Source organism: Penicillium psychrofluorescens (genome assembly GCF_964197705.1).
Source record: "Penicillium psychrofluorescens genome assembly, chromosome: 4".
NCBI classification, from domain to species: domain Eukaryota; kingdom Fungi; phylum Ascomycota; class Eurotiomycetes; order Eurotiales; family Aspergillaceae; genus Penicillium; species Penicillium psychrofluorescens.
The window spans coordinates 1,006,884-1,031,535 of record NC_133442.1 but is presented as its reverse complement, the minus strand read 5'-3'; the positions used below and the strand labels follow the sequence as shown (position 1 = coordinate 1,031,535).

The following is a 24,652-nucleotide window of genomic DNA, read 5'->3' as shown; positions in this document are numbered from 1 at the left end:
AGGACTTCTCCTGCTGATAGAGCCTTGTGCAATACCGAATCTCGAGATTGTGTGAGGCCCACCATGGGCATACCTATATAGGAGATTCTCAAGTACTTTAACCATATCCGAGACTGCTAGTACTCTTTGGTTGCCTCAGATTAGACCAAACCCAAACCCGCGGGCTGATAAACAATGCAAACATGAAGAACCTCGTGGTATGCATATATTATGCATTTCTGCGCTGTAGTTATAGGTATCTGGCTTGCAGGTAGTGTATTTTATAGGCCTCGAGATGGGGCGGGGCGATTTTAATTTTTTGAACCACGAACCGCCCCTCGTAGACCCGCAACCATCCTATCTCAGAACCGCGCCGCCCCGGGTCTGTGCGGCTCGGAAGCGGATCGACCATCATAGACCTGCGAATGCATAACTCTGCTGATGGTTTCCTCTTTTGGACGTATAAATTGACAAGTTATCTTTATTGTTTAGTTATACATACTAGAGATCGGTAAGCGAGGCCCGGAATAGTTTTAGATATCTAGCTAGTAGATGCAGGAATCGCTGATATATGACAAACCTAAGGATGTAAAAGATGAGGGTAACTAGAGTAGCTTAGTAGGTAATTCAAAACTCAATAAAGGACAGTCATGTTTCACAAAGCGGATAGAGGTATTATCAAGAGCCTCCAGGAGTTTTGGCTAGCAAATAGGCACACTTTCGTAGATTAAGGGGAACTGATTGATCTTAAGTTAGGCCCCCGCTGGCGAGCATGGACTTCAAGGTTAAGTGATAAGATATGCCGCTGCTGCTCACTTTGAGACAAAGGACTGTAGTGATAGTTTCAAAGAACCAGCACTAGGCCATCTTCGTGAACATTGTTCTAGGAAAACCAAACAATGGCCATAGGTCTGACAAGCAGGACCTGCCCATTGTCGACTCATACTAGCCTGCGACTGTGGACCAAGTCGTAGCCCATCGGACACAATGGTCATGCCTGCCTTGTATGCCCACTGCGGACTTAGAAAAGTCCGGACGTAATCTTGTTGAACATAGATCTCAAGCAGGCGCGCTACACTTTCTTCACAATTTGGGTCGAGGAGTAAGCGTGTCTCGTATGCAAGGGCAAAGATATTGGGCTTTAGCTTGATAGGCTGCCGTTCGAGATAGTCGATATATTCGGCAAGTTGTTGTGATAGCGAGGCTACTGTTTCTTGATCATTTGAATGATAGCGAAAGCGAGATTGGATGCGACACAAAGCGCAAAGGATATCTTGCGGATATTGAAGTTCGATATGTTCGATATGAGGCTAGATATTTGAAAAGTTAGGTCTAATTAAATGTGAAATGGCACCTGGAAAAAGAGAAGACCATTACTGGTTCTGGCAATAGACTGGGTCGGTCTAATGTTGTTGCAATTTGATTCTCGATGTAGTAGATTGACATATATATTTGCTGCATCTTGGTCTGTTTGCGTCTGATGGTGCGCGGCTTGTCGCTAGGACTCAAGTCAATCGCAAGTCTCGCAGCCAGCCCTATAAGCTGTCCGCAATTACCCTGCTGCGGAGAGAAAAGGCTGTGTAACGCAGCTAGAGTAATTGCCTGCAGCGCGGGGATGCTGATGTCCGTAGTGACCTTGTCAAAAATCATTAAGCCTCGGCGATGACATTCATCGGCTAGTGTTCGATAGCAATGTCGCTGGTGATCTGTGAATACACTGTCCAGGATGTGGTGGCTGGCAATTGAGTAGACTAGCTCTAGAATGAAGCGTTGTCGCGGATCCAATTCAGTTGAGGCAGTGTCGATGCGCCAATCAGGCGAAAAAAACTGCAGGGACTCGTCCAAGAAGGGGTAGAGACAGTGTATATCCGTCAGATAAGTCTTTACAAGATAGTCGTGGGTCTCCTGGCTGATCACACAGTGCGGTCCTTCTCCGACGTGTATAGTGGGTAGAACTGGGATAAGTTGGACTTGGATCCTAGTATCATCCACGACAGACAGGGGCTTCGATAAACAGGAAAGACTTCCCATGTATCGACTTGTTCGAGAACCGCGATTGCTTTCCGTTGGCTCTGAGGAAGCCGAATCGTCAGGAATGTTCTGGTGAGAAGATACATTTCCGGAGCTGCCATGTTCGTGCTGTTTGCTCTGGAGACGCTGTATCAGGCTAAAGACATATCTAAGATGATCTTAAGCACGGAAGAAGAAGAGATTGCAGCAGTTTGAGTACTCACGATCTTGGCAGATCTTCTTGTAAGATGTGGTCAAAGAACACGCACTCGATGCCCGCTTTGGAACAATTACGACACGAGGGCAATTGCGTGTCACATCTTCGCTTGTTTAGTCTACAGCGACGACATGCGGGTAACGAGCTAAGCAGCTCGTCAAGATCACGTAAATACGATGGTCCATGTTCCATCGGCGAAAAGACCGGCGCTCTTATGCGTGAGTAACAAATGCTCAATGGGACATCCGGCTATAAATGCGGGGGTAAGGCAGGGGATCCTCGTTCCAGTCCTGCGATCATCCCATGGATTTCTTCTCTGTTTTGGGATAAGCTCGCGGGTTGCTTATAGGCTCGATAAGACATACCAGAGTAACGAGATCCGGTCCGATCTACTCCGACCTACAGACTTGCGCTTATCTCCGTCCACCAACGCGTGTACTCAAGCTGTTGGCTTCGTCTCCGTGCCAAACAAATTCAATGTGTTAATATAATGCCGGTGAAACAAGTACCATCGAGAGTGCGCCGAAGATCGGTAGCTTGTGCGCGATGCCGGAAGCGAAAAATTATGGTAAGCAACCGGGCTCATCATCCTTGTTTGCGACATACAAGGTCTTTGATCATGACGGTTCAGTAGTGCGACGCTCTCTCTCCTAGCTGTTCCAAATGCCTCGAAGCCGGCATACCATGTGTCGCGTCTGGAACTTCGAAAGAACGTACCGCCCCTCGTTCAATTGTCCTGTTTCTTGAAGACGAACTTGACAAGGCGAAGGCACCTTGCCTAGATACAGCGACCGACGCCGGCATCGATAAAGTGCTAGCTGAACAAGTCATCAGCGATATGACACCCCCATTTTTGGGCCTCACGTCCGCGGTTCCGTTGGTACGGTGCGCCGTTGCGGGCACAAGGCTGCCATCAACGACTATGCCGGAGATAGCCGATCCCAACGAGAATAATCCACAGCCAGATCCCAATTCTACCGCTCAGTCGGTTAGTGGGCTATCATCGATACCTACGAGTGTAGCGAGCTTTCTGTTTGAGAATTATATGACCCGCGTGGTTGTCAAGTATCCCATCTTCTACTCGGCCGACGTCGTGGCATGTTTCAATTCCGTGTTTCACAACTCAGCCTCGAGCTTGGGCCCAGGAGGTTCTGCAACTCCACGAGAGATCTACATTATCAGCCTCATCATGGCTATTTCTTTGACTACCGCGGCACGTACTCAACAAGCCTGGGCGAACTCAATTGCAACAGGCCTCTTAAAGGAGGCAATGCAACACATCCATTCAGTCTGTACGAATGATATCGCTGGGTTGCAGGCTCTCCTTCTATTACTGGAGTATACAGTCATGGATCCGACTTCTGCAAATATGTGGCTTTTATCCGGATTTACGACACAGGCATGTATTGACCTGGGCCTGCATCATGAAAGTTTGGATGACCAGAGCATGGATCCAATTACCAAGGACATTCGACGAAGGGTCTTTTGGTGCGCATACGAAATGGAAGTAGCTACTTCCGCGGCACTGTTAAGACCTTCCACTTCTTACTACATTCGAACCAATGTGCCATTCCCGGCTGAAGTCGAGGATGGTTCTATATCAGTGTCTGGTATTGATCTAGACGGATACGCCATCAAGTTTGCTTCGCGAAGAATCTGGCAATTTCGACAGATTGAGGCAGAAATTATGTCGGTACTTTTCCACTATAGAGAAACCTCGCCCTCTCCCCCCTCTCTCAGTACCTGGATGGATGAGACTGAGGCAAAAATTAACAAGTGGAATCAGGAGGTCCACTGGTCTGCATCCCTCAATACTGATTCCAGAAAAACATCCCAATGGGTGGAGATGTGTCTATATGCCGATATTGCTCGCGACTACATCATTGTTACATTGTTCCGTCCCAACCCCCGAATCAAAGATCCGACATGCGGGAATTTGATGAAGGCCTTCCACGCGGGTATTCGCGTGGCTGATGGCTATTGGAAACAATCAAACCTCGATTTCGGTAACAGCAAATACGTCTTTCATCCTTGCTATCACACATTCTCGGCTGCGGTTGTATTCCTTCGGGCTCTCCAACGGTGCAAGGAAACTATTTCGGCTACATACAGCCTAGATGAGGTTGAGCACTGTATTGCGTATTTCTCGCGGCTTTTCACTACTATTGCTGAGCGATGGCCGGCCGCATCACGATGCCTTGAGGAGTTCGAACGACTGATGGCGCCGGTAAAGAGAGAGTATATTGACTATACCATTCAAACGGCGAGAAATATCTCCCAGGACTCCCCTTATGGCCGTATTCAAGCGTTTGGGGATAATGACGATATGACATATTGCTCTGCGTGGCAACTAGATAGCATTGATTTTGGGCCACTATTGGCTCCAGGACTATGGGACTATGAAAGCCCTGAACTATCGCTCGCCTTTCCCATTGATTGGAATGCTGAGTTCGATTTTGGGATGAACTGAGGAGAACTTTTGCAGAAGACCACGCAATGTGGATTGACCATCCGTTCATGTCTCAGGACGCCCGAATCTAGTAATCTCCTCTAACCCTACCTTTCCCGTCACCCTTTTTGAATTTGACTCTCATACACGAAATATAGATTCAAAGAGGAATGCTACTGCAAGTAATTTTCTAGATTTATAAAAGCTTATGTGGATTGAGTGAAGAAAGACACAGGGGAAATGCTAATAGATCAGAAACCATTCCCACCTGTATACTAAACAGACAATTCTAAAATGACAAGTCGAGTTTAGACATAGACGTGTCGCCTCTAATTGGCCTGCCTTCCTTCACCACAGCCCTTTTGCTTTTCAGATCCAATGTGATGTTAAACAGTGTAGAAATGTCACTTGCACCTTCTGCAGCCCGACTTATCGAGCACGGATAATTGGTCTCGTCTTCGAACAGACCGCTGAAGATTTCCCACGACATTTCTTTCGCCTGAAGAATGTTCCTCTCCATTGTCTCAATCCGGATAGGAGAGTCTTCCAGCCAGTTAGGCTCGTAAATGTTTGGATGGTGCAACAGCATGTGGTTGGAATGGACCACAAACCCATTGTCGTTCACGGGTACTCTGGCAAACGTGGTAGAGGTAAACTCGAGGCCAATTGCTGTTGTTACATCCCCAATCATGATGTGCGCTGAGCTGGCCATGCCAATTATCTCAAGTGATTCTGCCGCTGCTTCGGCCGATGTGCTTTCTAGTGCCAATCGCAAGCCAAGGTGGACCGGAAGGTGGTTTTTGTCAACACCCTTGGCACGAATCGCATTGAAGCAAACAGCAACACCCTGAGAGTTGAACCCAATTTTGCCGATGATCCCTGCCTCTGTGACCATGTGAATTGATGGCAGGCCATCTTGGACGATGGTCAACTGGATGAGATTGGAAGACTGATCTCCCATCCACTGAATCATTGTCAACAAGATTCCGTCACTTACGCGATAAAAACACAATAGAGGCTTGCTTACGTCCCAATTTTGGCCCATATATGCATAATCTTTTCCCTGGCAGTATAAACTGGTGCACCCGTCACTAAAACGTCCAAAGACAAGTTCTGAGCGAACATTCAATGCGATAATATCGAGAATATTGCGACCTGCGCCTTCTGCTACCCCTGCAAGCGGCCGTTATTCATGTATCACGGGAATGGAGTGTGTGAACACGGTATTACCCTGGAGCTCTTGGTAGATGCGAGGCCATTTGCTGTGGATCACGTTGTCGAAGTCCTTGGCTAAATCTTGGACTTGAGACCAGCTCAGACCGCTCTTCTCCAAAAACAGGACAGAGTAAAACGCAATTCCACGTTCAATTTCCTCCCTAGAACGTTCGCCATGCGTATAACCGATCTGAATGACAATGAGCAATGTGAAATATCCACGAGAAGGAATCAAGAATTACCTCATAGGGAGAGCCTGAGCACAAGATCTGCTTGATTGCCATTATATGGATATGAAGGCTTACGTTTGGGTTTCCAAGTCACTGATGGTTGTGGAATAAGCAACGCGGTACTATCCTGGGAATTTATAGCTCAATATTAGAGCATAGTTGCGAGCCATTTACTCTACTGCATTTCTCTCACAGTAATTGAAGCCAAAGCTCAGTGGTCACTTGTTAGAATTTCGGAGGAGAGCGCACCATTGACGGATTTAAGCGCATGATGAATAAATTCGAACACAACAGTATTTTATCAGGACACATGGTGTCGGAATTGAAGTCACGGAGATAAGCGCTCTCTGTGAAAGATGCGACCAGGTGATGATGCGAGCTAGTTCGGTTCCATTGCTCGAAGTGTCTGAAGCCGCTATCAACGACTATAAGTAGATGGCCCCAACTCGCCAAAGTCGAGATCTCAATTCGTGTCGCATCAATCTAAAGCCTTATTCACCCGACCAAAACCTCACGCATTGATTTATCACTTTTTCGCCTTCAAAATGGTCAAGAGAGTTCTAGTTGGTTACGGCATCGATGTCGATGCAGTGAGTGGCTGGTATGTATTTTGATCCTATTCATCACGGCAGAAGGTGGGTATTTTCTTGCAATGAGGTGTTGACAGGACTACTCTAGGATCAATACCTGTTCAGGCGCTCCTGCCGGTCCCACTGATGTCTCTCGGGGCATTTTCGGGGCCACTGTTGGAATTGACCGTATTCTGAAGATGTTAAACAAGTACGGCATCAAAGCAACGTGGTTCGTCCCGGCCCACTCCGTGGAATCTTTCCCGGGCCAGTTGAACAAAGTCCGCGACGGCGGTCATGAAATGTTCGTGGGCTATCCCATGGGGGTCTGTACTTGTGTGAGCGCTAATCTGTTCACAGTGGTCTCCATGGTTATTGCCATGAGTTTGTTGTTACGATGAGCGAAGAACAACAGCGTGATATTATGAAAAAATCCATCGAGGTTCTCACCAAGTTTACTGGTAAGAAACCAAGAGGGTGGACCGCTCCGGCATGGGATACTTCGAAAGAAACTATCAAAATCCTCGAAGAGTTTGGCATCGTAAGAACACCGAGGAAAAGGAAGCAGGTAGAAGCCTTCAAAAATACTGACCAACTTCTTGACAGGAGTACGATCATTCCTTCATGCACCATGACTGCCAGCTTTACTATGCCCCAAATGGCGAAGAAGACTGGAAAGAAACCAACGCCAAAAACAAAGCTTCGACCTGGATGGAACCCATGACCAAGATAATCCCGAGCAACGTGGTCGAAGTTCCAGCAAACTGGCACCTTGATGATTGGCCACCATTTGTTGTCAGTTTCAAAGCAGCCAGTGCCCAAGGATATGTGAGCCCAGATGTAATTGAACAGCTCTGGAAGAGTCAGTTTGATTATTTTTATCGGGAGTATGACACTTTCGTCTTTCCGATGACTATTCATCCGCAAGTCAGCGGGAAGCCGCAGGTGATTCTCATGGCATGAGAGAATCATTGACTATATCAATTCGCATGAGGGTGTGGAGTGGGTGACAATGGAGCAAATGGTTGATGAGTTTAAGTCCGGAAAGCTTACTGGGCTGTTGTCGAAGGAGGTGTCTGAAGGTTTATCTGCGATAGCTCCGGGACTTATACTGCTCTCTGAACAGCTGTTGATGATAGATGATGGCTGGGTCTCATCGAACAATCAGGTGCCTTATTGTCAGTTTCCTGCAGATCCTTATATGTTAAATACTGAATATAGTCTTCAACTGAGTCAATTAACATACTCTCAATTTGCCTCAATCACCCGATGGGTTGCTCTGCAAATCGCATCCGACCTAGGATGCTCGAAAAGTGGTCTTGTTGAAGAATTCAGTGATTGTTACTAGCGAGTTAGGCCATAGAACAGCCAGATATACGTAGTACTGAGGAACTTATGAGCGCTCTGGTGCACGCTCATTGAATGGATTCATAATTGTCAGTATCTTCCAATCTAATAAACTAGAGACGAAATTTATAGTTTCGCGGAGATAACAACACCTACACTTAGGTAATCCAGCGACCTCTCGAGTTGAAGGCTCACATGCTTTTTCTAAAAAAATATATGTGATCTTCAACAAGGGATATGTTATTCGTATTGGAAGGAATGTTAAAAGCTTAGCAAGCTCAATATTCTACGCTTAAATATGACTTTAGAAGAGACCAAATTCAAAAGGTAATAGTACTATGGTGCGCCTAGGAAAAGCTGTGGTGTCCTTCGCAATTCCCTCCCATAGCGAGTAGATTATGCTATCATAAATCCCTTATTTCCTTCCCCGCATTGTTTGGCGGCGGAGATGAGCGCAACTAACAAGGCCGGTACGGGTTAGATAACGGCAGTGCGCGCAGATACGAAAATCGCGCGGTGGGTCATAGGAGATGAGCGCAACCTCCCGGATCTACATTCCCCACTCTAGCTTAAGCTACTTATCAACATGCTCATTGAGTTACGTTGTAGTATATGAGACATGATTTGTGTTCTCCCGGTGATTGAGTCGTGGCGTAATCTATTGGGGCATCTTCGTATATATATTTGACCCCTGAGGTGCCTCTGTTGACTAGATCGATCGCAGTGCTGCTATCAAGTAAACAACAAAAGCGCAATCAAAGCAACAAGGACATTCCCTCGACGATGGTTCGTTATTACGAAAGGAGCATGAAGCTACCTTTTCTACCAGAGTTGCGACTCAATTCTCCTTACTGGCAAAAGTAGGTCCCCGTTGCTGACATCACCTTGTTCTCCCTTGTCTCTTTGTTTGGACTAAGCTGATGATTGTTGAACCAGTGTTCTCATGGGCAGCCTTGTCGGGGTCACAGCCGGTCTCTATGTTGCTTTGAATCTTCTCGGCGCAGGAGGTGGCAGGCCTAATTCAGCTCAAACGGTTCAAGTGGTCAACGCGACCTTATGCACGGTGTGGTTCTTTTCTGCATCCTTCGGAGGATCTATCCTGAATACCGTGGGCCCGGCTATCACAGCCTGCCTAGGAGTTATCGGATATATTATCTACGTCGGCAGTCTGATGTACTTCGACCATACAGGCAAAAGTGGCTTTCCCATATTCGGCGGCGTGGCCGATGGAATTTCCGCAGGTCTCATATACGTGACAATGGGGGCGATTGCGATGTCCTATTCAGAAGAACGAGACCGAGGATCGTTTATCACCATGTCTGTGAATCTACAGGCAGTGGGATCGATAATTGGTGGGATTATCCCCTTGCTTATCAATAGGAATTCGGTGAGTCCTGTCACGCAGGCCTGCTTCGAACTCGAGGTAGAGATTTGACACGTCTATAACAGAATGAGACTACTGGTGTTCCCTCAGCCGTTTACATTGCCTTCATGGTAATCATGGGCATTGGAGCTTGCGCTGCGTTACTGTTGATGCCTCCTTCTCGTGTCATCCGAGATGATGGTACACAAGTGGCCATGATCAAGTCTCGAGGGTTTGTTGACGAACTCAAAGCAAATCTGGAAATTTTCCGGGACTGGAGGCTATTAATAATGGTGGGCACTCTTAATCAATGATGCAAGCATCGTTTCATAAAGCTGAGACTCATCCAGGTGCCCGCTTTTCTTCCCGCCGAGTGTTTCCTTGTATATGGTGGCTCGGTAAATGCCTACCGCAATAACCTACGCACCCGATGCCTGTTGTCTTTTGTCGCTGTCGTCGTGCAAATCCCCTGCGGTATCCTATTACAGAAGGTCCTCGATAACAAGAACTGGAAGCGACGCAACCGAGCCTTTTTTGGCTTGGGCATGGTTGGCATTCCTCTCATTGCTGCCTGGATCTGGGAGATCATTCGAGTTAGAAACTACAATCGTCAGAGTCCTCCCGAAAGTGGCCTGGATTGGACGGATTCAGGATTTTGGCCAATTTTGGTTCTATTTGTTCTGAACTGGGTCACTGGCTCGCTGTGGCAGTACATAGTCTTGTACTTTTTGGGAGCACTGACCAATTCGCCTAAGAAGTCGGCTAACTATGCGGTAAATGCTCCTCTCAATAATTCAATTGAGGATAGGCTACAAATTTACTAATCCTCGATGATTTACAGGGCGTTTTCCGCGGTTTCCTTGGCGCTGGAGAGGCGATTTGCTTCGGGGTGGATTCGACCCAAGTCCCATACATAAAAGAAGCCGCCGTTATTTTAACATTTTATGCAAGTGGTGTGCTTATATTTGCATACATTGCAGCCTTTCAAATCAAAGAGACGGAGTATTTCAATGGCGACGAAGATGTGGTCATCCCCAAACAAGTTCTGTCTGAATATGCACAAAACGGTCGACCGGACAAGCAATCCGAGGAATCTGTCGAGGGAATACAAGCAGAGAAGGAAACGGGGATTTGTACTTAATTTTCGTTGTAGACTCATCCAAGGAGTGGTTCTCTGCGCTGAATTGGAAAGTTTGGAAAGCACTGTCTAATTCTCAGCTGCGTCTCTCTCTTAAACGCTCCATCCCGGCGTCGGCCAAAAACCAATACGTGCTTCTCCTCTGGACTCCAGACGCCATCCCGAATAATAAATCTGAAATGGCTCCACGGGCTAATTCATGGTTTCCGAAGAGAGGACTAAGGCTTGTGTTTCCTGTAAAGCCAGAAAATGCCGCCCAATACGTCTACTTCCTATGTATATCAAACAATCTTTATTCATGTTACGGTATTATATATCTTGGGAAGTAAATTATGGACCTACCCAGTATAGAGTGTATGTCGCAAAGCAGAACTATGCAACGTGCCGTAGATCTCTAATAATTGTTACTTATTGAATACGCTTTAAATTAATTTCAGAGTGTGAATAAAAACAAACACTTATTGATCAAATTGTAACAATTGATCAATACAGTTCATTCTCATTGTGTCTTGAATGCCGCACGCTCGACACCTCAGGCAGCACTCGGCGACCCTACGAGCTCGCCTTGCCGTCTTAGGTCTTTCATCCTTCCACCCTGCGCCCGTTCCTCTCGCCCATCACCACCTCCCCCTTCTCCTTCGTCTCCATGCAGCCCTCTCGTTGGTATGTTTCAATCCTGCTCCCAATTTCCGACCTAACGCCCTCTCCTATCCTGTCCACAATCGCTAATCGTTCTGTCTACGTCCTTGCAGATTCAACCACCCCATGAGCTGCATCCTCCGGGCATCGCAACCCACCGTCTCCGCCTCGCGCCTAACCCGGCTGCTCTCCATCCGCCATGGCGCCCGGGCACAGTGGCAAGAGAAAGCGCGGCGAGCGTTCATGGTCCAATGATTCCACAGGCAACGATAGCCCGAGACCCTCGCCCCATCGTCCTGGCTCGCTCAACATGGCCCACCACCTTGCCAACCCCGGCGGTGCACAATCTAGCCCATCAAGAGACGGTTCCGAACCTCGCGACAACTCTCATCGACGTTCGTCCCGCGGAGGTGGCCGGCCAGGCTCGCGTCGTGGCTCTCACGATAGTCAGAGTTTTTCTAGCTCGCAGCATATCGAGCCCGGTCCCATGTCTCATCCCCCTGTGACTACGTCGAAAGACTCTACCCAGATACCGCGAGCGAATGGCGATTCGGTAGCACCGCAGCCGACTCCGTCTCCTGCGCCCGTCACTCCTGCCTCGCGCCAACCCTCCGCTCCGCCTCCTCCCTACGCTTACGAATTTGTGATGGATAATATTGTGGAGGAATGGACATCGACAGGCAAACAGAAGGTCGTGGATGAGGGCACCGCGGCCCGCGTACAGCAGGATCTGGCGCGGCTGGCATCGGTTTACCAGGAGCTTCTCCGGTCCGCGATATATGGCCGTCTGTCTCCATTCGATGCGGGGACAGCCGTGAAGGAAATCATAGGTGGAGAGGAGGTATTTCAAAATGTTGACATGGAAGGTGATAAGACTGGCCTGGATCCGCGCTCGTTATTCCTCGATACCCTTTCCATCATGACAGATGCGGACACGTCAAATCCGGCCCTCAAGCCTCTCGTGTTTGCGACTGGAATCTCTCCATCTCTGATGCGTCTCCAGCTGGATACGCCCTTGCTACAGTCGTTGGGATTGGTCCGCGAAACCTTCGCGCGCATGGGAATTCGCAAGCAAACGAATTTGCTTTACCGACAGTCCAATTACAACTTGCTGCGCGAGGAATCGGAAGGATACTCCAAGCTCCTGACGGAGCTCTTCACCACAAGCAACAACGAGCCTCCTTCGAGCGATGTGGTCGAAGACACATTCGAACGTGTCAAGGCTATGATCGGTGCGTTTGACATGGATGTTGGGCGTGTTCTCGACGTGACTTTGGATGTTTTCGCTGCGGTCCTTGTCAAACAGTACCGTTTTTTTGTCAAGCTACTACGGGCTAGCTCCTGGTGGCCGACTGAAGAGACATACCATAGTGCCGAAAGCCGTCGTGGCACAGGTCTACCGAACTGGGCTCTCCCCGGGTCTGGTGGCTGGGTAACTACCGAGGAAGACCGAACAGCAATTGTGCGATCCAACAAACAACGAGACCGAGAATTCTGGGACCGAGTGCGTGGGGTCGGGATTCGGGCCTTCTTCGAAATCGGCCGCAAACCACTTTCAGAAGATGAGTTGAAAAAGGCGCTCCCTCAAACCACCGGCCTACCTGAGGGGGAAGACGCGACGAAAGCATGGATTGAGGAGACGGGGACGCTGCCACCGAAGGGCAACCGAGTCGCGGCACAGCTTCTCGGATTCAAGCTTCGATTCTACTCCTCTTCTGCTCGTTCTAAATCTGACGTTCTTCCGGACAACCTCATCTATCTGGCAGCTTTGCTCATCAAGGTGGGCTTCATTTCTCTTCGTGATCTTTATGCCCATCTCTGGAGACCTGATGATTCGATGGATTCTTTGAAAACCGAGAAGATGGAGGAGAAGGCAGAGAGAGAACGAGCGGCTCGGCCAGGAGGTGGTATAAACGCCTTGATGACAGCTGGTGCCCTATCGGACGACACTCTCCCCACGCCTCGCATGCGCGAATCGGACTCACGGGCAACTCCATTAAAAGACCAGGAATCCGAGAAAACGGCTGCGACCAAGGCGGGGGATGATCTCCCAGATCCCAAGGATCAGAAAGTGTTGTTGCTCAAAAGCCTTCTCGTCATCGGTGCCATCCCCGAATCCTTGTTCGTCATGAGCAAGTTTCCCTGGCTCTTGGACCTTTACCCTGAAATACCTGGTTTCATTCATCGCATCCTCCATCACTCCCTCAGCAAAGTTTACACTCCACTACGCCCCTTGTCATCTTCAGATGACTTCTCCCAACAGCAGCAGATCCTGAATCCGGACCAAAGTGGAGTGGCCAAAGGACAGCTCCGCCTTACGTCTCCACCGGCAAGAAGAACCCTGCGCTGGGCCCAACTGGACAAAGAAGACGCAAACGATGCCACCGATTACCGCTTCTACTGGGACGATTGGGCGGACAATATCCCCATCTGTCAGTCCGTCGATGATGTCTTTGCTCTTTGCTCCTCTTTCCTCAATTTGTCCGGCCACAAAATCGGACATGACGCAAGCCTGCTCACGAAACTTGCGCGAATTGGCAAGGACAGCTTAGCCAAGGATGGATCGGACAAGAACAGGACCCGGTGGCGAGATCTCTTGAAGCGTCTGCTATTGCCCGCTGTCAGCTTAACCGAGGCAAACCCTGGTGTGGTCAACGAGGTGTTTGACCTTCTCAGCTTCTACCCTCGCGAAGTTCGGTACAATATGTACGCCGAGTGGTATCAGGGACAGACTTCGCGGCTCCCGGACATCAAATCGGCGTTTGATCTGGCCAGAGCTGAGACAAAGGACGTCCTCAAGCGACTCAGCAAGACCAACATTAAACCAATGGCTCGCGCACTGGCCAAGATAGCCTATGCGAACCCGGGAATCGTCATCAATGTCGCCATCAGTCAGATCGAGTCCTACGAGAACTTGATTGAAGTTGTTGTCGAGTGTGCTCGCTACTTCACCAATCTTGGCTACGATATCCTGACGTGGTCGCTCATCAATTCACTCGGCCAAAAGGGACGGAGTCGTGTGCAGGAAGGCGGATTGCTGGCTAGTCGATGGCTTAACGCCTTGTCTACCTTTGCGGGTCGAACTTTCAAGCGGTACTCTGTGATGGATCCCGCACCTGTTCTGCAGTATGTTGTGGAACAGCTGCGACAAAATAATTCCACCGACCTCATTATTTTGGAGCAGATGATCAGCTCTATGGCTGGTATTATCACTGACACCAACTTTAACGATGCCCAGATCCAGGCCATGGCCGGTGGAGACGTTCTTCAATCACAGACCATTTTGCAACTGCTGGACAAGCGCCACGAATCCAAGATCACCTCTCGGCGTCTGTTAAAGTCCCTGACCCAGACTCGGCTTGCAGGCCAGGTATTGGTTGCAATCGCACAGGAGCGACTGACCTGTGTTTATAACGAGTCAACCTCGGAGCTCAAGTTGTTGGGCAACATCTTCGACGAGATTCATCGCATCCTCACCCAATACTTGGACCTTCTTCGCAGCAATCTGTCGGTTGAGGAATTCGATTCCTTCGTGCCGGATTTTTCTGCTCTCATCAAGGACTTCGGTATCCAACCCGAAATCGCCTTCTGGATTCGGCGAGTCAGTGTGTCCAAAAAGATAACCGATATCGAACGTTCAAAGCAGGAAACAGAAGCTGCCACCAAACAAGCTGTTGGTGATGCAACCACCACTTCGAAGCCTGCCGATGAGGATAAAATGGACACCGCTGAGGATGGCGTGGCGTCTGTCAAGACAGAAGAAGCTACTACGGAGAACGCCATGGATGTCGATAAGGAAGAAAGGGGCACTACTGATGCCACTGAGGGCAATGATTCCAACCCTGCTCCTCTGGTCACCGTCGAGCCACTGGCTGAAAATCCTGTGATGCAAGAACTGATGGATGATGTCAAGTCTGCCCTGCCCTCGGAGACGTGGGACGTAGTAGGCGTGCAGTTCTACGCGACCTTCTGGCAGCTTTCTCTCTACGATGTGCATGTTCCTCAAAAATCGTATGAAGACGAGATCGATCGACAGAAACGCCGAGTCGTCCTGATCAACAACGATCGGTCCGACCTCAGCTTGGCTGGCACGCAGCGGAAGGATAGAGAAAAGCGGCAGATCACCCAGCTGCAAGATCGTATCCTCGAAGAGAACAAGAGCCATTTGAAGGCATATGGACAGACTCGAACCAGATTGCAGAAGGAGAAAGACCGTTGGTTCGCTGGCATGCGTCTGAAGCACGATGCTCTCAATGTCGCTTTACTCGAGCAGTGTCTCCTCCCCCGACTGCTTCTGTCGCCGCTTGATGCGTTTTTCTGCTTCAAGATGCTAAAGTTCCTGCATGGTTCGGGGACTCCGAACTTCCGAACCGTCGGCTTGCTGGATCAGCTTTTCCGCGACCAGCGACTCACGGCTCTTATCTTTTTGTGCACCTCAAAGGAAGCAGACAATTTGGGCCGATTCCTGAACGAAATCTTGCGTGATCTTAGCCGATGGCACGCTGACAAAGCCGTCTACGAGAAAGAAGCATTCGGCGCCAAGAGGGACCTCCCCGGATTTGCAAAGAACGTTGACCCCGAAGGCACGCCTGTCAAGTTCTTGGAGTTTGAAGACTTCCGCCGCCTCCTCTACAAGTGGCATCGTCTGCTCGCCAACGCACTCAAGACCTGTCTTAACGGGGGCGAGTACATGCACATCCGGAACGCCATTAGCGTTCTCAAGGCCGTTGTGCAACATTTCCCTGCCGTCAACTGGATCGGTCGTGACATGCTGACCGCCGTCAATACCCTGAGCAAGACCGATGAACGCGACGACGTCAAGATCCCCGCTGCTTCGCTGATCGGTGATCTCAACCGGCGGGAGAAGAAGTGGATGCTTCCACAGGAGTTCAATCTTGTCCAGGCCCAGGCCGGTGCTGGCCAGGGCAAGGCAGGTTCTACCGCCGATAAGTCTGGGACTCCGCGACCACACTCAGCCACGCCAACTCCGCTCAATGCTGATGCAACCGAATTCAAGCCTCCTTCTGGGGCTCATGGGTAAGCTTTTCGCACAGGACCACTCGGGACTATTAACGGGCACAATCCGCTAACTCTTCGAATTTCAGCTCCGAGGGTGCCGCATCAAAAAATAGGGTGGAGGTGGAGGATGGTGAGATCGAGGATGCGAAGATGGCCGATGTGCCAGCGAAGGAGACAGAGAAGGCTGCGTCTACATCTCAAACCGAGTCTACGGTGGACACCATTCCTGCCGCCATGGATACTGGCGCCGATGCTACTCCCGGCGAACGCCCGACAAGTGCTACAAATGAGCCTCCTGTGCGACCACGTCCAGGCTCTCGGGCTGACTCCGGCCGTCAAGACTCAAAACGTCCGGATCTCGAGCGTTCTGCATCCAATGCCAACCTCCGACAACAGAACCATCCTGCTGGCCGACCTCCACGGCACAGCGATGGCAGACTGCCTCCTCGTCCTGAGCTGATGGATGACCGTCGAGACAGACATCCTGATTTCGGACCTGGTCCTCGCGGTCGTCATGGCGGTGGGCCTGACCACGGCCGCCCATTTGATGGCCCTATGGGCGACCCTCGAGGCCCTGTGCGCCTCAATGAGCGTGACCGCGATTTCCTAATGCGGCCACCGCTCGATGAGCCCATGCATGGGCCTGGCTATCGCGATGGGAGACTGCCGCGCGATCCTGACTGGCCTGCTGGCCGCTCTGGACGTCTGCGTCCCGATGCGTTCCATGAACCCGACCTCCCTCCTCGCGGCGATCTGATGGCTGAACGCCTTGATCGAATGGGTGATGGGCCCCGACGTGGTCCTGGCCCTGGCCCTGGCCCGTCTCCGCAAAGGTCCAATCTGCCTAACCGGCCAGACCGACTTCCTTCTCGCCATGAGGATTTCCCAAGAGGTCCTCGCAGTGACCGGCCTCCGCCTGAGTCAAGAGCTGTGGCGTTGGGTCTAGAAGGTCCGCGCCAAGTCCCGGAATCTCAGCCTGATATCCCTTCTGGACCGCGAGGCCAAAATGCGCGTGGAAATGCGCGTGGGCGTAATGTCTCTGGCCAGCAACCTCCACCTTCTACTCCAAGTAATGGCCCTGGGGCGCATTCTGAACGGCCTGGTAGACAACCAGATACCGGTAGACAAGGTGGGCGAGGCGGTCCTGAACAATCATCTGCTGCACCGCCCTCTCCGACGACTGATACCTCAGGTATTCATCCCGATCGGTTAAAGCACATTGTCCAAGAACCACTATCGGCTCCTGCTCCTATGGCACCTCCTTCCGGACCTCGTGGCGGGGCTGGACCGTCGAACCAATCCATACAGCGTGGACCGCAGGGATCTGGTGGTGATCGTCGTGGTGACAAGCGGTTTGCAGGAATCAACAATATGCTTCAGCAGCAATCTGGCGGACCTGTGGATCGCACTCCCTCTGGCCCATCGCCCCGCGGACGGGGCTCAAGGCGCGAATCCGGAAGTATGAACATTCCTTCTCCGCAGTCCTCAAATCGTCCGCCCATGGGCGCGGGACCAATCGAAGATGACGGGTCCGCGCGCAGTCGAGCAAGTGGAGGTAGCCGAGGCGGTGGTGACTTGATCGATGATACTGGCTCCGAGACCCGACGAACCGGCCGAACCGGTGACCGTGAACGAGACCGCAAGCGCGAGGGCGGCGACAACTCCAACACCAACGGCGGCAGCAACCGGCGCGACGACAACCGCGAACGACCTCGAGACCATGAGCGTGAACGCAACCGTCGCAGTGAAGCAGGTGATAGTGGTGCCGGCCGTGAAGATAAAGAGCGCGACCAAGACCGTCCTCCCGCCGAGCCACGCGAGTCCCTCCGCCGAGTCCCGAGCTCACGCGAGGAATTGCGCCGTCGAGACCGGCGCGACCGCGACACTGGGTCCGCCGACGCTGGTAATTCCCCCGCGCCCAGCGCCAACAATCCGCACGAACAAGAAGGCCGCCTTCGCCCTCCATCGTCAGGGGGCGCTCCGCGTCCTCCGCCGCCACCACCGCCTCCGGGCGGCCCCCCTCCGCCTGATGAAAATGACCGTCGCCGAAACGCAGGAGGGGACAGGGGTAGCCGGTCCGACAACCGCGATCGTGAGCGCGAGCGCCGAAGCGAGCGCCGTGAGCGGGATCATCGCGATGGAGCCAGCGGGCCCGGACATCGCAAGCGTGGACGCCCTGGCGCTGACGGTGGTCCTGGTGCTGGTGATGGTGGCTGGGGTATGAGGACTGGAAGTGAGAATAAACGTCCTCGGCGTGGAGGGTGATGATGGTTGATTTGACCTCTACTTTACTGTTTGGGTACATTTCCCCCCGGCATGTTGCCGCTTCTTTTTAAGATGTCTTGAGTATTTCGTCGTGCTTTATCTCGTGCATCGTGGCTAGTGTTTGGCGAGAGCTTCCTCAACTGTATTATTTTTATTATGCTACCACCATGGAACAAAATTGAGTGTTTCTTCTGCTTCTCCATACTGTAGGATCACCGGCCCGCTACTCCGCCCCCCACTATCCGGCAAAACCTCGGGCTGTCCTCCGTGTTGCTTTTAACCGCTGCCCTAGGCGTCATTGTTCTCCACTCTGTAGGGTCCGTTGGCTATTATCATCCCTCCGCCCGGGCAATTATTATTCTCCTCGACTTCAGTATTTCCCCGAGTGACAGCCACGTTCTGGTTCTGGTTCTGGGCGTGTATAAGTGTAATCGGCCGCTCTGTCCCCGTCAGATTTCGTTTCTGGATTCTTACCCTAGCTAGCTCGCAGTTCGGTTTGAGAGTTTCGCGCACTTTTTATTTTGGTCACTGGGTACAAGAACTGTTTCTGGTAGAAATCCGTGGACAAGTGATCTTATCCCTTGAGTCTTTCTTTCTCTATTGATCGCGGAGCAACAAAACATCATGGGCAAGATCGACCTCGAGAAGGCCATTGAGGAGCTGACGCTGGGGGAGAAAGTGGCTCTGACAGCCGGTATGTATTTTCCGGTATCTTCTATTTCGATCAATGCTCACGTTTCACACCAGGAAGCGACTTCTGGCACACAGTCTCAGTTCCGCGCCTGAACATTCCCCGCCTGCGCATGTCCGATGGACCTAACGGCGTGCGCGGGACCCGGTTTTTCAACGGCATCCCCGCAGCATGTTTCCCCTGCGCGACAGCCCTTGGAGCAACCTGGGACACAGAGCTACTAGGCCAAGTCGGCCATCTGCTCGGCGAGGAAGCCATCGCGAAGGGGTCGCACGTCTTGCTCGGTCCAACGATCAACATCCAGCGCTCGCCGCTAGGCGGACGCGGATTCGAGTCCTTTTCTGAAGATGGCGTGCTCTCAGGCACACTCGCGGGCCACTACACCAAGGGCGTTCAGGAGAAGGGCGTCGCTGCGACGCTAAAGCATTTTGTCTGCAATGACCAAGAGCATGAGCGTATGGCTGTTAACAGTATTGTTACTGCACGCGCGCTGCGGGAGATTTATCTCATGCCGTTTCTGTTGGCCATGCGCATTTCCAAGAGCGCGTGTATCATGACCGCCTATAACAAGGTCAATGGCACACATGTTAGTGAGAACAAGGCGATCATTGATGATATCTTGCGGAAGGAGTGGGGGTGGGATGGCCTTGTTATGAGTGATTGGTATGCTATTTATGTTTTTGTATTAAAGAAAGACGTGGTTGATGCTAATACTATTCGGCTTCAGGTTCGGTACCTACAGCACCTCCGATGCCATCAACGCCGGACTTGACGTGGAGATGCCGGGCAAGACTCGATGGCGCGGGGAGGCCCTGGCTCACGCAGTTTCATCGAACAAGGTCGCCCAGTTCAAGTTGGATGAGCGCGTGCGCAACGTTCTCAATTTGGCCAACTGGGTGGAGCCCCTGGGCATTCTCGAGGACGCGCCTGAGAAGGCACTGAACCGGCCGGAAGATCAAACTCTGCTGCGGCGGGCTGCGGCCGAGTCAGTCGTGCTCATGAAGAACGAAGGCGGGATTCTGCCGCTGAAGAAAGACGGGTCGGTGCTGGTCATCGGGCCCAATGCCCAGATTGCCGCGTACTGTGGCGGCGGATCCGCGTCGCTGGCTCCGTACTATACCGTGACTCCGTTAGAAGGTGTCAAAGCAAAGAGTCAGGGTGAAGTCACCTTCGCCCAGGGCGTGTACTCACACAAAGACCTGCCGGATTTGGGTCCTTGGATGAAGACTGCTGACGGTAAGACTGGGCTCGCGTTCAGGGTGTACAATGAACCATCTAGTGCTGGTCAGGAACGGAACCTCGTCGATGAGCTGCACCTGGTCTCGTCGTCTGGATTCCTCATGGACTATGTTAACCCCAAGATCAAGTCGATGACCTTTTACGTCGATATGGAGGGATTTTTCACTCCCGAGCATGATGGAGTGTACGACTTCGGCGTGACTGTTGTGGGTACTGGCCGTCTTCTCGTTGATGGCGAAGTTGTTGTCGACAATACCAAGGACCAGAAGCAGGGTTCTGCCTTCTTTGGAACAGCCACCGTCGAGGAACGCGGAAGCAAGGCGCTCAAGGCCGGACAAACATATACGATTCTGTTTGAATTCGGCAGCGCCCCAACATCTGATATGGATACACGCGGCATTGTAGCCTTTGGACCTGGTGGATTCCGGTTTGGTGGCAGCCGCCGTGTGGGCCAGGAGGAACTGATCTCGACGGCGGTCGAGCAGGCCAAACAAGCAGAGCAGGTGGTCATCTTCGCGGGACTTACCCTCGAGTGGGAGACCGAGGGCCATGACCGTGAGCATATGGACCTGCCACCAGGCAGCGACGAGCTGATCAGCCGCGTGCTGGCGGCGAATCCGAACGCCGTGGTGGTGCTCCAATCCGGCACACCGGTGACAATGCCGTGGCTAGACTCGGCCCGGACACTTGTGCAAGCGTGGTTCGGCGGCAACGAGTGCGGCAATGGCATCGCCGACGTGTTGTACGGAGACGTCAACCCATCCGCCAAGCTGCCTCTAACTTTCCCACGTCGACTACAAGACAATCCCTCGTACGTGAACTTCCGCTCTGAGCGTGGCCGCGTGCTGTACGGTGAGGACATCTACGTGGGCTATCGATACTTCGAGAAGAGCGACCTGGCGCCAGCGTTCCCCTTCGGCCACGGTCTTTCGTACACAGCCTTCACGCGCTCCGACCTCAGTATCACCACAGTGCCCGAGCAAGCTGTTCTAGCCGAGTCTGGAGAGCCCGTCACCGCGACCGTCAAGGTGACCAACACCGGTTCTCTCGCCGGCGCGGAAATCGTCCAGCTCTGGATTGTTCCGCCACCAACAGCTGTCGGCCGCCCTGTGCGCGAGCTGAAAGCTTTCACCAAGGTGTTCTTGCAGCCGGGCGAGTCGAAATCTGTTCAACTTGTTGTTGAGAAGAAACTTGCTACGTCCTGGTGGGATGAGGAGCGTCACCAGTGGATCTCTGAGAAGGGTAAATACCAGGTTCAGGTTACTGGTACTGGCTCTGAGGAGCTACGTGGCGAGTTTGAGGTTGGCAAGACGCGGTTCTGGCTTGGGCTGTAGTTTGGCCTGGGTTATGTTTGTTGTTACGGATGATGAAATTGGGTTTCGTTGATGATCTGCATGAATAAATTGGCTACGTTCGACGCAGTTGGATGACCGTTTAGTTAGGGCTCGGAAATTGTTATTCAACAGTTAAACTTGGTTGAAAGTAGCAATATGGAGTACGTACATTCGCTTTCCGATGTTTTATGTCTTAAGACACCCGGTCCAGTAGTTCTGGTACCTGAATCACATTATCCAATAAAGTTGAGGCAGTCCACATCCCTTGAAGAATAGCCTCGGAAATAAAATGAAACACTCATATGTCTCAGAAAGTTCTCGAATATCATTTGAAGATGATCTGTTAGAAGACGCAAGGGTGTATACAGCTAAAAATTAAGTATCCACATCAAGACACAAGAAAGAAGCGTGACTCGCACAGCTAACAAGACAAGAAGCCCGTATCAAAAGGCAAGGAAAGGGCGTAGTGAAAAAGAGAGACAAGGGAAAAAAATGCTTGTCGGATCATATCATCATAAGCTCAGCGATCATCACGCACAAGCCTGCATAGCCCGCTGAGGGGCTCTCCCCCTTTCAATCGGATCGGACTCTTTCCTCCGCCCAAGACCGGTCAATTTTTTCAGTAAATTCGAAGCTCTTCTTCGCCGGTTACGCGGTTGATCGTCTGTAGAGATAGCAACCGAGTAGACTGCCTCATGGTGCTTAAAAAGGTCTGTGTGGTAGGGACCAGAGAAGTTCCGGTCAGGCCAGCTCTGGTCGGGAGGAACGTAGCGAGGAGACCGATCTTTTTCCTGTGCATTTGCGGGGGAGATGCTTCGTGCCGATGGACTTCGGGATATACTTGAATCGCGGCTGTACCATGTGTCTCGTCGTGAGGGTTCGGGCACCCCCATTGCGCTTGAATGCGACCAGCGAGCGCTGTAGAAACGGTTGTGGGCGGGCCCGAATCCAGGGCGGGGAATGGGTTCCAGCTTGTCTGCGCTGGTTCGTGGGGAATACTCCGTTTCGACGGCCGGGAAAGGGATGCTGGCCTCTTCGTCCTCGGTTTCGATACTTGCGCACAGCCAGGTCATGCCTGCTGCGCCGAGTTCTGCTTCGACGTCCTCGAAAAATGGAGTTGTTGTTTCGTTGACCTCACGGGCAGCCTCAGGCTTTCTAGCATCGAATCCAAAGGAGGTCGGTCTTGGTACAGTCCATTGGCAGCCTAGCTGGGGAGGACTATACGGGAACAACGACGGACTGGAAGACCGAGAGCGCGGCACCGTTTCTGCATCGACACTTTGTCCTCTCGAGCGCCCTCTATCAGAAGTTGAAACCTGGTACGATCCAACCGAGGCACGGTTCCCATAGAATCTCGCGTTGGCGCTTGTGCCAGCGGTTCCCGAAAAGCTAGCCCGATAGGCTCTTCCGGATTTCCCTGTAGACTGAAAGCTGAGACCAACTCCGGAGTCCTTGCGTGCTTCTGTACTGATATCCACTAGTTTGCCTGAAAGTGAATTATCGCATTGAGTGTGCGACTCTCCCAATAACGGTTCGACCCCGGAATTCCGAATAACCGTAGATGGGGCTGGTGGCTTGGGAAATTGTTGTGTTTCGTAGGACAGACCAGATGGAATGCCTCGTTCGATGCTGTGCGAGAGTAGAGTGCATGCATATTTGATGTTCATTTCCAAGTCTTCTTCAATGGACTGTCGGTCGATCAATGGGGATGCGGGTCGAAAGTATCCTGGTTGATCGGTGAAATTATAGCATCGGCTTTGGTCGATTTCTGTTGACGGCACGCTGGCATGACTTGAAGAGACGGGGCTTGTAGCTGAGCGGGGACGAGTGTCGTTGATGCTGCTCTCTGACGAAGTAGACATTGTGGAAGCCCGATCTCGTCCTTGTGTCGTACGAGAAAAGGGAAATCGATGGCGCCTTCTGTCGGCCTTTTGAGAAAGCTTGCGCTCCATCGTCAAATGATAAGGTGGGGATAGGTAGTGAATGATAGAATATGTATGGGCGGTGTTTCGTAGACGGTGTTAGGGAAGCAAGCGGCGATCAGAGATGACTCCTATGCATTTAATAAAAGAAAAAGTTGCCGAAGTCGATCCCGGACAAACAATGAAAGCCACCCACCACCAGCCCGGGTTATGTCACAGATGCAGGACAAAAGGCGAGGGTGGCGAAGGGGGAGAACCAGCCGGCTCCAGAAACCGCAAAATGACAGGCTCTCCTACTCCGCGGAGATTTCAGGCGACAGTTCCGAGTTATGTGAGAACAGGCTGAGCAAGTGTACTACTGTCAAGAAGTAGCACCGGGGACCGCCGTTGGCCGTGCGACGATTGGAATGCAGCGAGACAAACGACTAGGTAGTACTATGAAAGAATGCAGCAGAAGATCGATAGCAACGGGAAGCCCCTGGAAGCGCCAGCAGGGGACGAAAAAGCCGATTCAAGAGCTATTATTATTGACCTTTCAGCTTGGCTCCTCGCGTGGGGGCGTTCGCCGGTCTTTCCTCGGGGGTGTTCAGCCGACAGGCTTGTGGAGAGACATGGAAAGAGGTCCGTGTCAAGGAGGTACAAGGCTGTTAACTAGTCTGCCATTTCCCGGCAATAGGGAATCAGCGATAAAGGAGGGCCATAGCTGGAGGAGCAGGTTAGGGTTGACGAGGGCCCTGGATTGGCTCTCCACAGGGGGTCCTCGTTGGCAGCTACGGGCCCTAATCCGGATGTGATCAACTAGCCGAAGACAAACCAGGAGGAGGAAGCGAAGGCGAGTCTAGACTCCAATAATGAAGGCCATACCTGCTTGGCATCGCATCCTTTTGGAAATGCCGAATATTGAGGCTGACCACTAGGAGTGCCACCTACGAAATGTCCGTTTAGTCGATTGCGACAGACCGACACGAAGAGTCTGGTTGTTTTTTTTTGGTGCTTCGATAAGAGCGGCCTGGTTCATTCTATGTA

The 24,652-nt window shown here is 51.5% G+C and overlaps 5 protein-coding genes across 5 annotated transcripts; 4 read left to right on the top strand and 1 right to left on the bottom strand.

Annotated features, from left to right (window-relative positions):
• Positions 1-3,128: 3,128 nt before the first annotated feature.
• On the top strand, positions 3,129-4,676 carry PFLUO_LOCUS6114 (uncharacterized protein; the record flags this gene model as incomplete). Its single annotated transcript, XM_073783628.1, has 1 exon — positions 3,129-4,676. The coding sequence occupies one exon, from the start codon at positions 3,129-3,131 to the stop codon at positions 4,674-4,676; it is 1,548 nt and encodes a 515-aa protein (XP_073640164.1).
• A 1,969-nt stretch (positions 4,677-6,645) lies between these two features.
• Positions 6,646-7,632, top strand: PFLUO_LOCUS6113 (uncharacterized protein; the record flags this gene model as incomplete). Its single annotated transcript, XM_073783627.1, has 4 exons — positions 6,646-6,701; positions 6,779-6,973; positions 7,030-7,210; positions 7,276-7,632. 4 exons carry the CDS (start codon positions 6,646-6,648, stop codon positions 7,630-7,632), a joined length of 789 nt encoding a protein of 262 aa, XP_073640163.1.
• A 3,723-nt stretch (positions 7,633-11,355) lies between these two features.
• PFLUO_LOCUS6112 (THO2 plays a role in transcriptional elongation) lies at positions 11,356-18,440 on the top strand (the record flags this gene model as incomplete). Its single annotated transcript, XM_073783626.1, has 2 exons — positions 11,356-16,193; positions 16,262-18,440. 2 exons carry the CDS (start codon positions 11,356-11,358, stop codon positions 18,438-18,440), a joined length of 7,017 nt encoding a protein of 2,338 aa, XP_073640162.1.
• A 624-nt stretch (positions 18,441-19,064) lies between these two features.
• PFLUO_LOCUS6111 (uncharacterized protein) lies at positions 19,065-21,704 on the top strand (the record flags this gene model as incomplete). Its single annotated transcript, XM_073783625.1, has 3 exons — positions 19,065-19,134; positions 19,188-19,794; positions 19,859-21,704. 3 exons carry the CDS (start codon positions 19,065-19,067, stop codon positions 21,702-21,704), a joined length of 2,523 nt encoding a protein of 840 aa, XP_073640161.1.
• A 530-nt stretch (positions 21,705-22,234) lies between these two features.
• Positions 22,235-23,566, bottom strand: PFLUO_LOCUS6110 (uncharacterized protein; the record flags this gene model as incomplete). Its single annotated transcript, XM_073783624.1, has 1 exon — positions 22,235-23,566. The coding sequence occupies one exon, from the start codon at positions 23,564-23,566 to the stop codon at positions 22,235-22,237; it is 1,332 nt and encodes a 443-aa protein (XP_073640160.1).
• Positions 23,567-24,652: the final 1,086 nt, after the last annotated feature.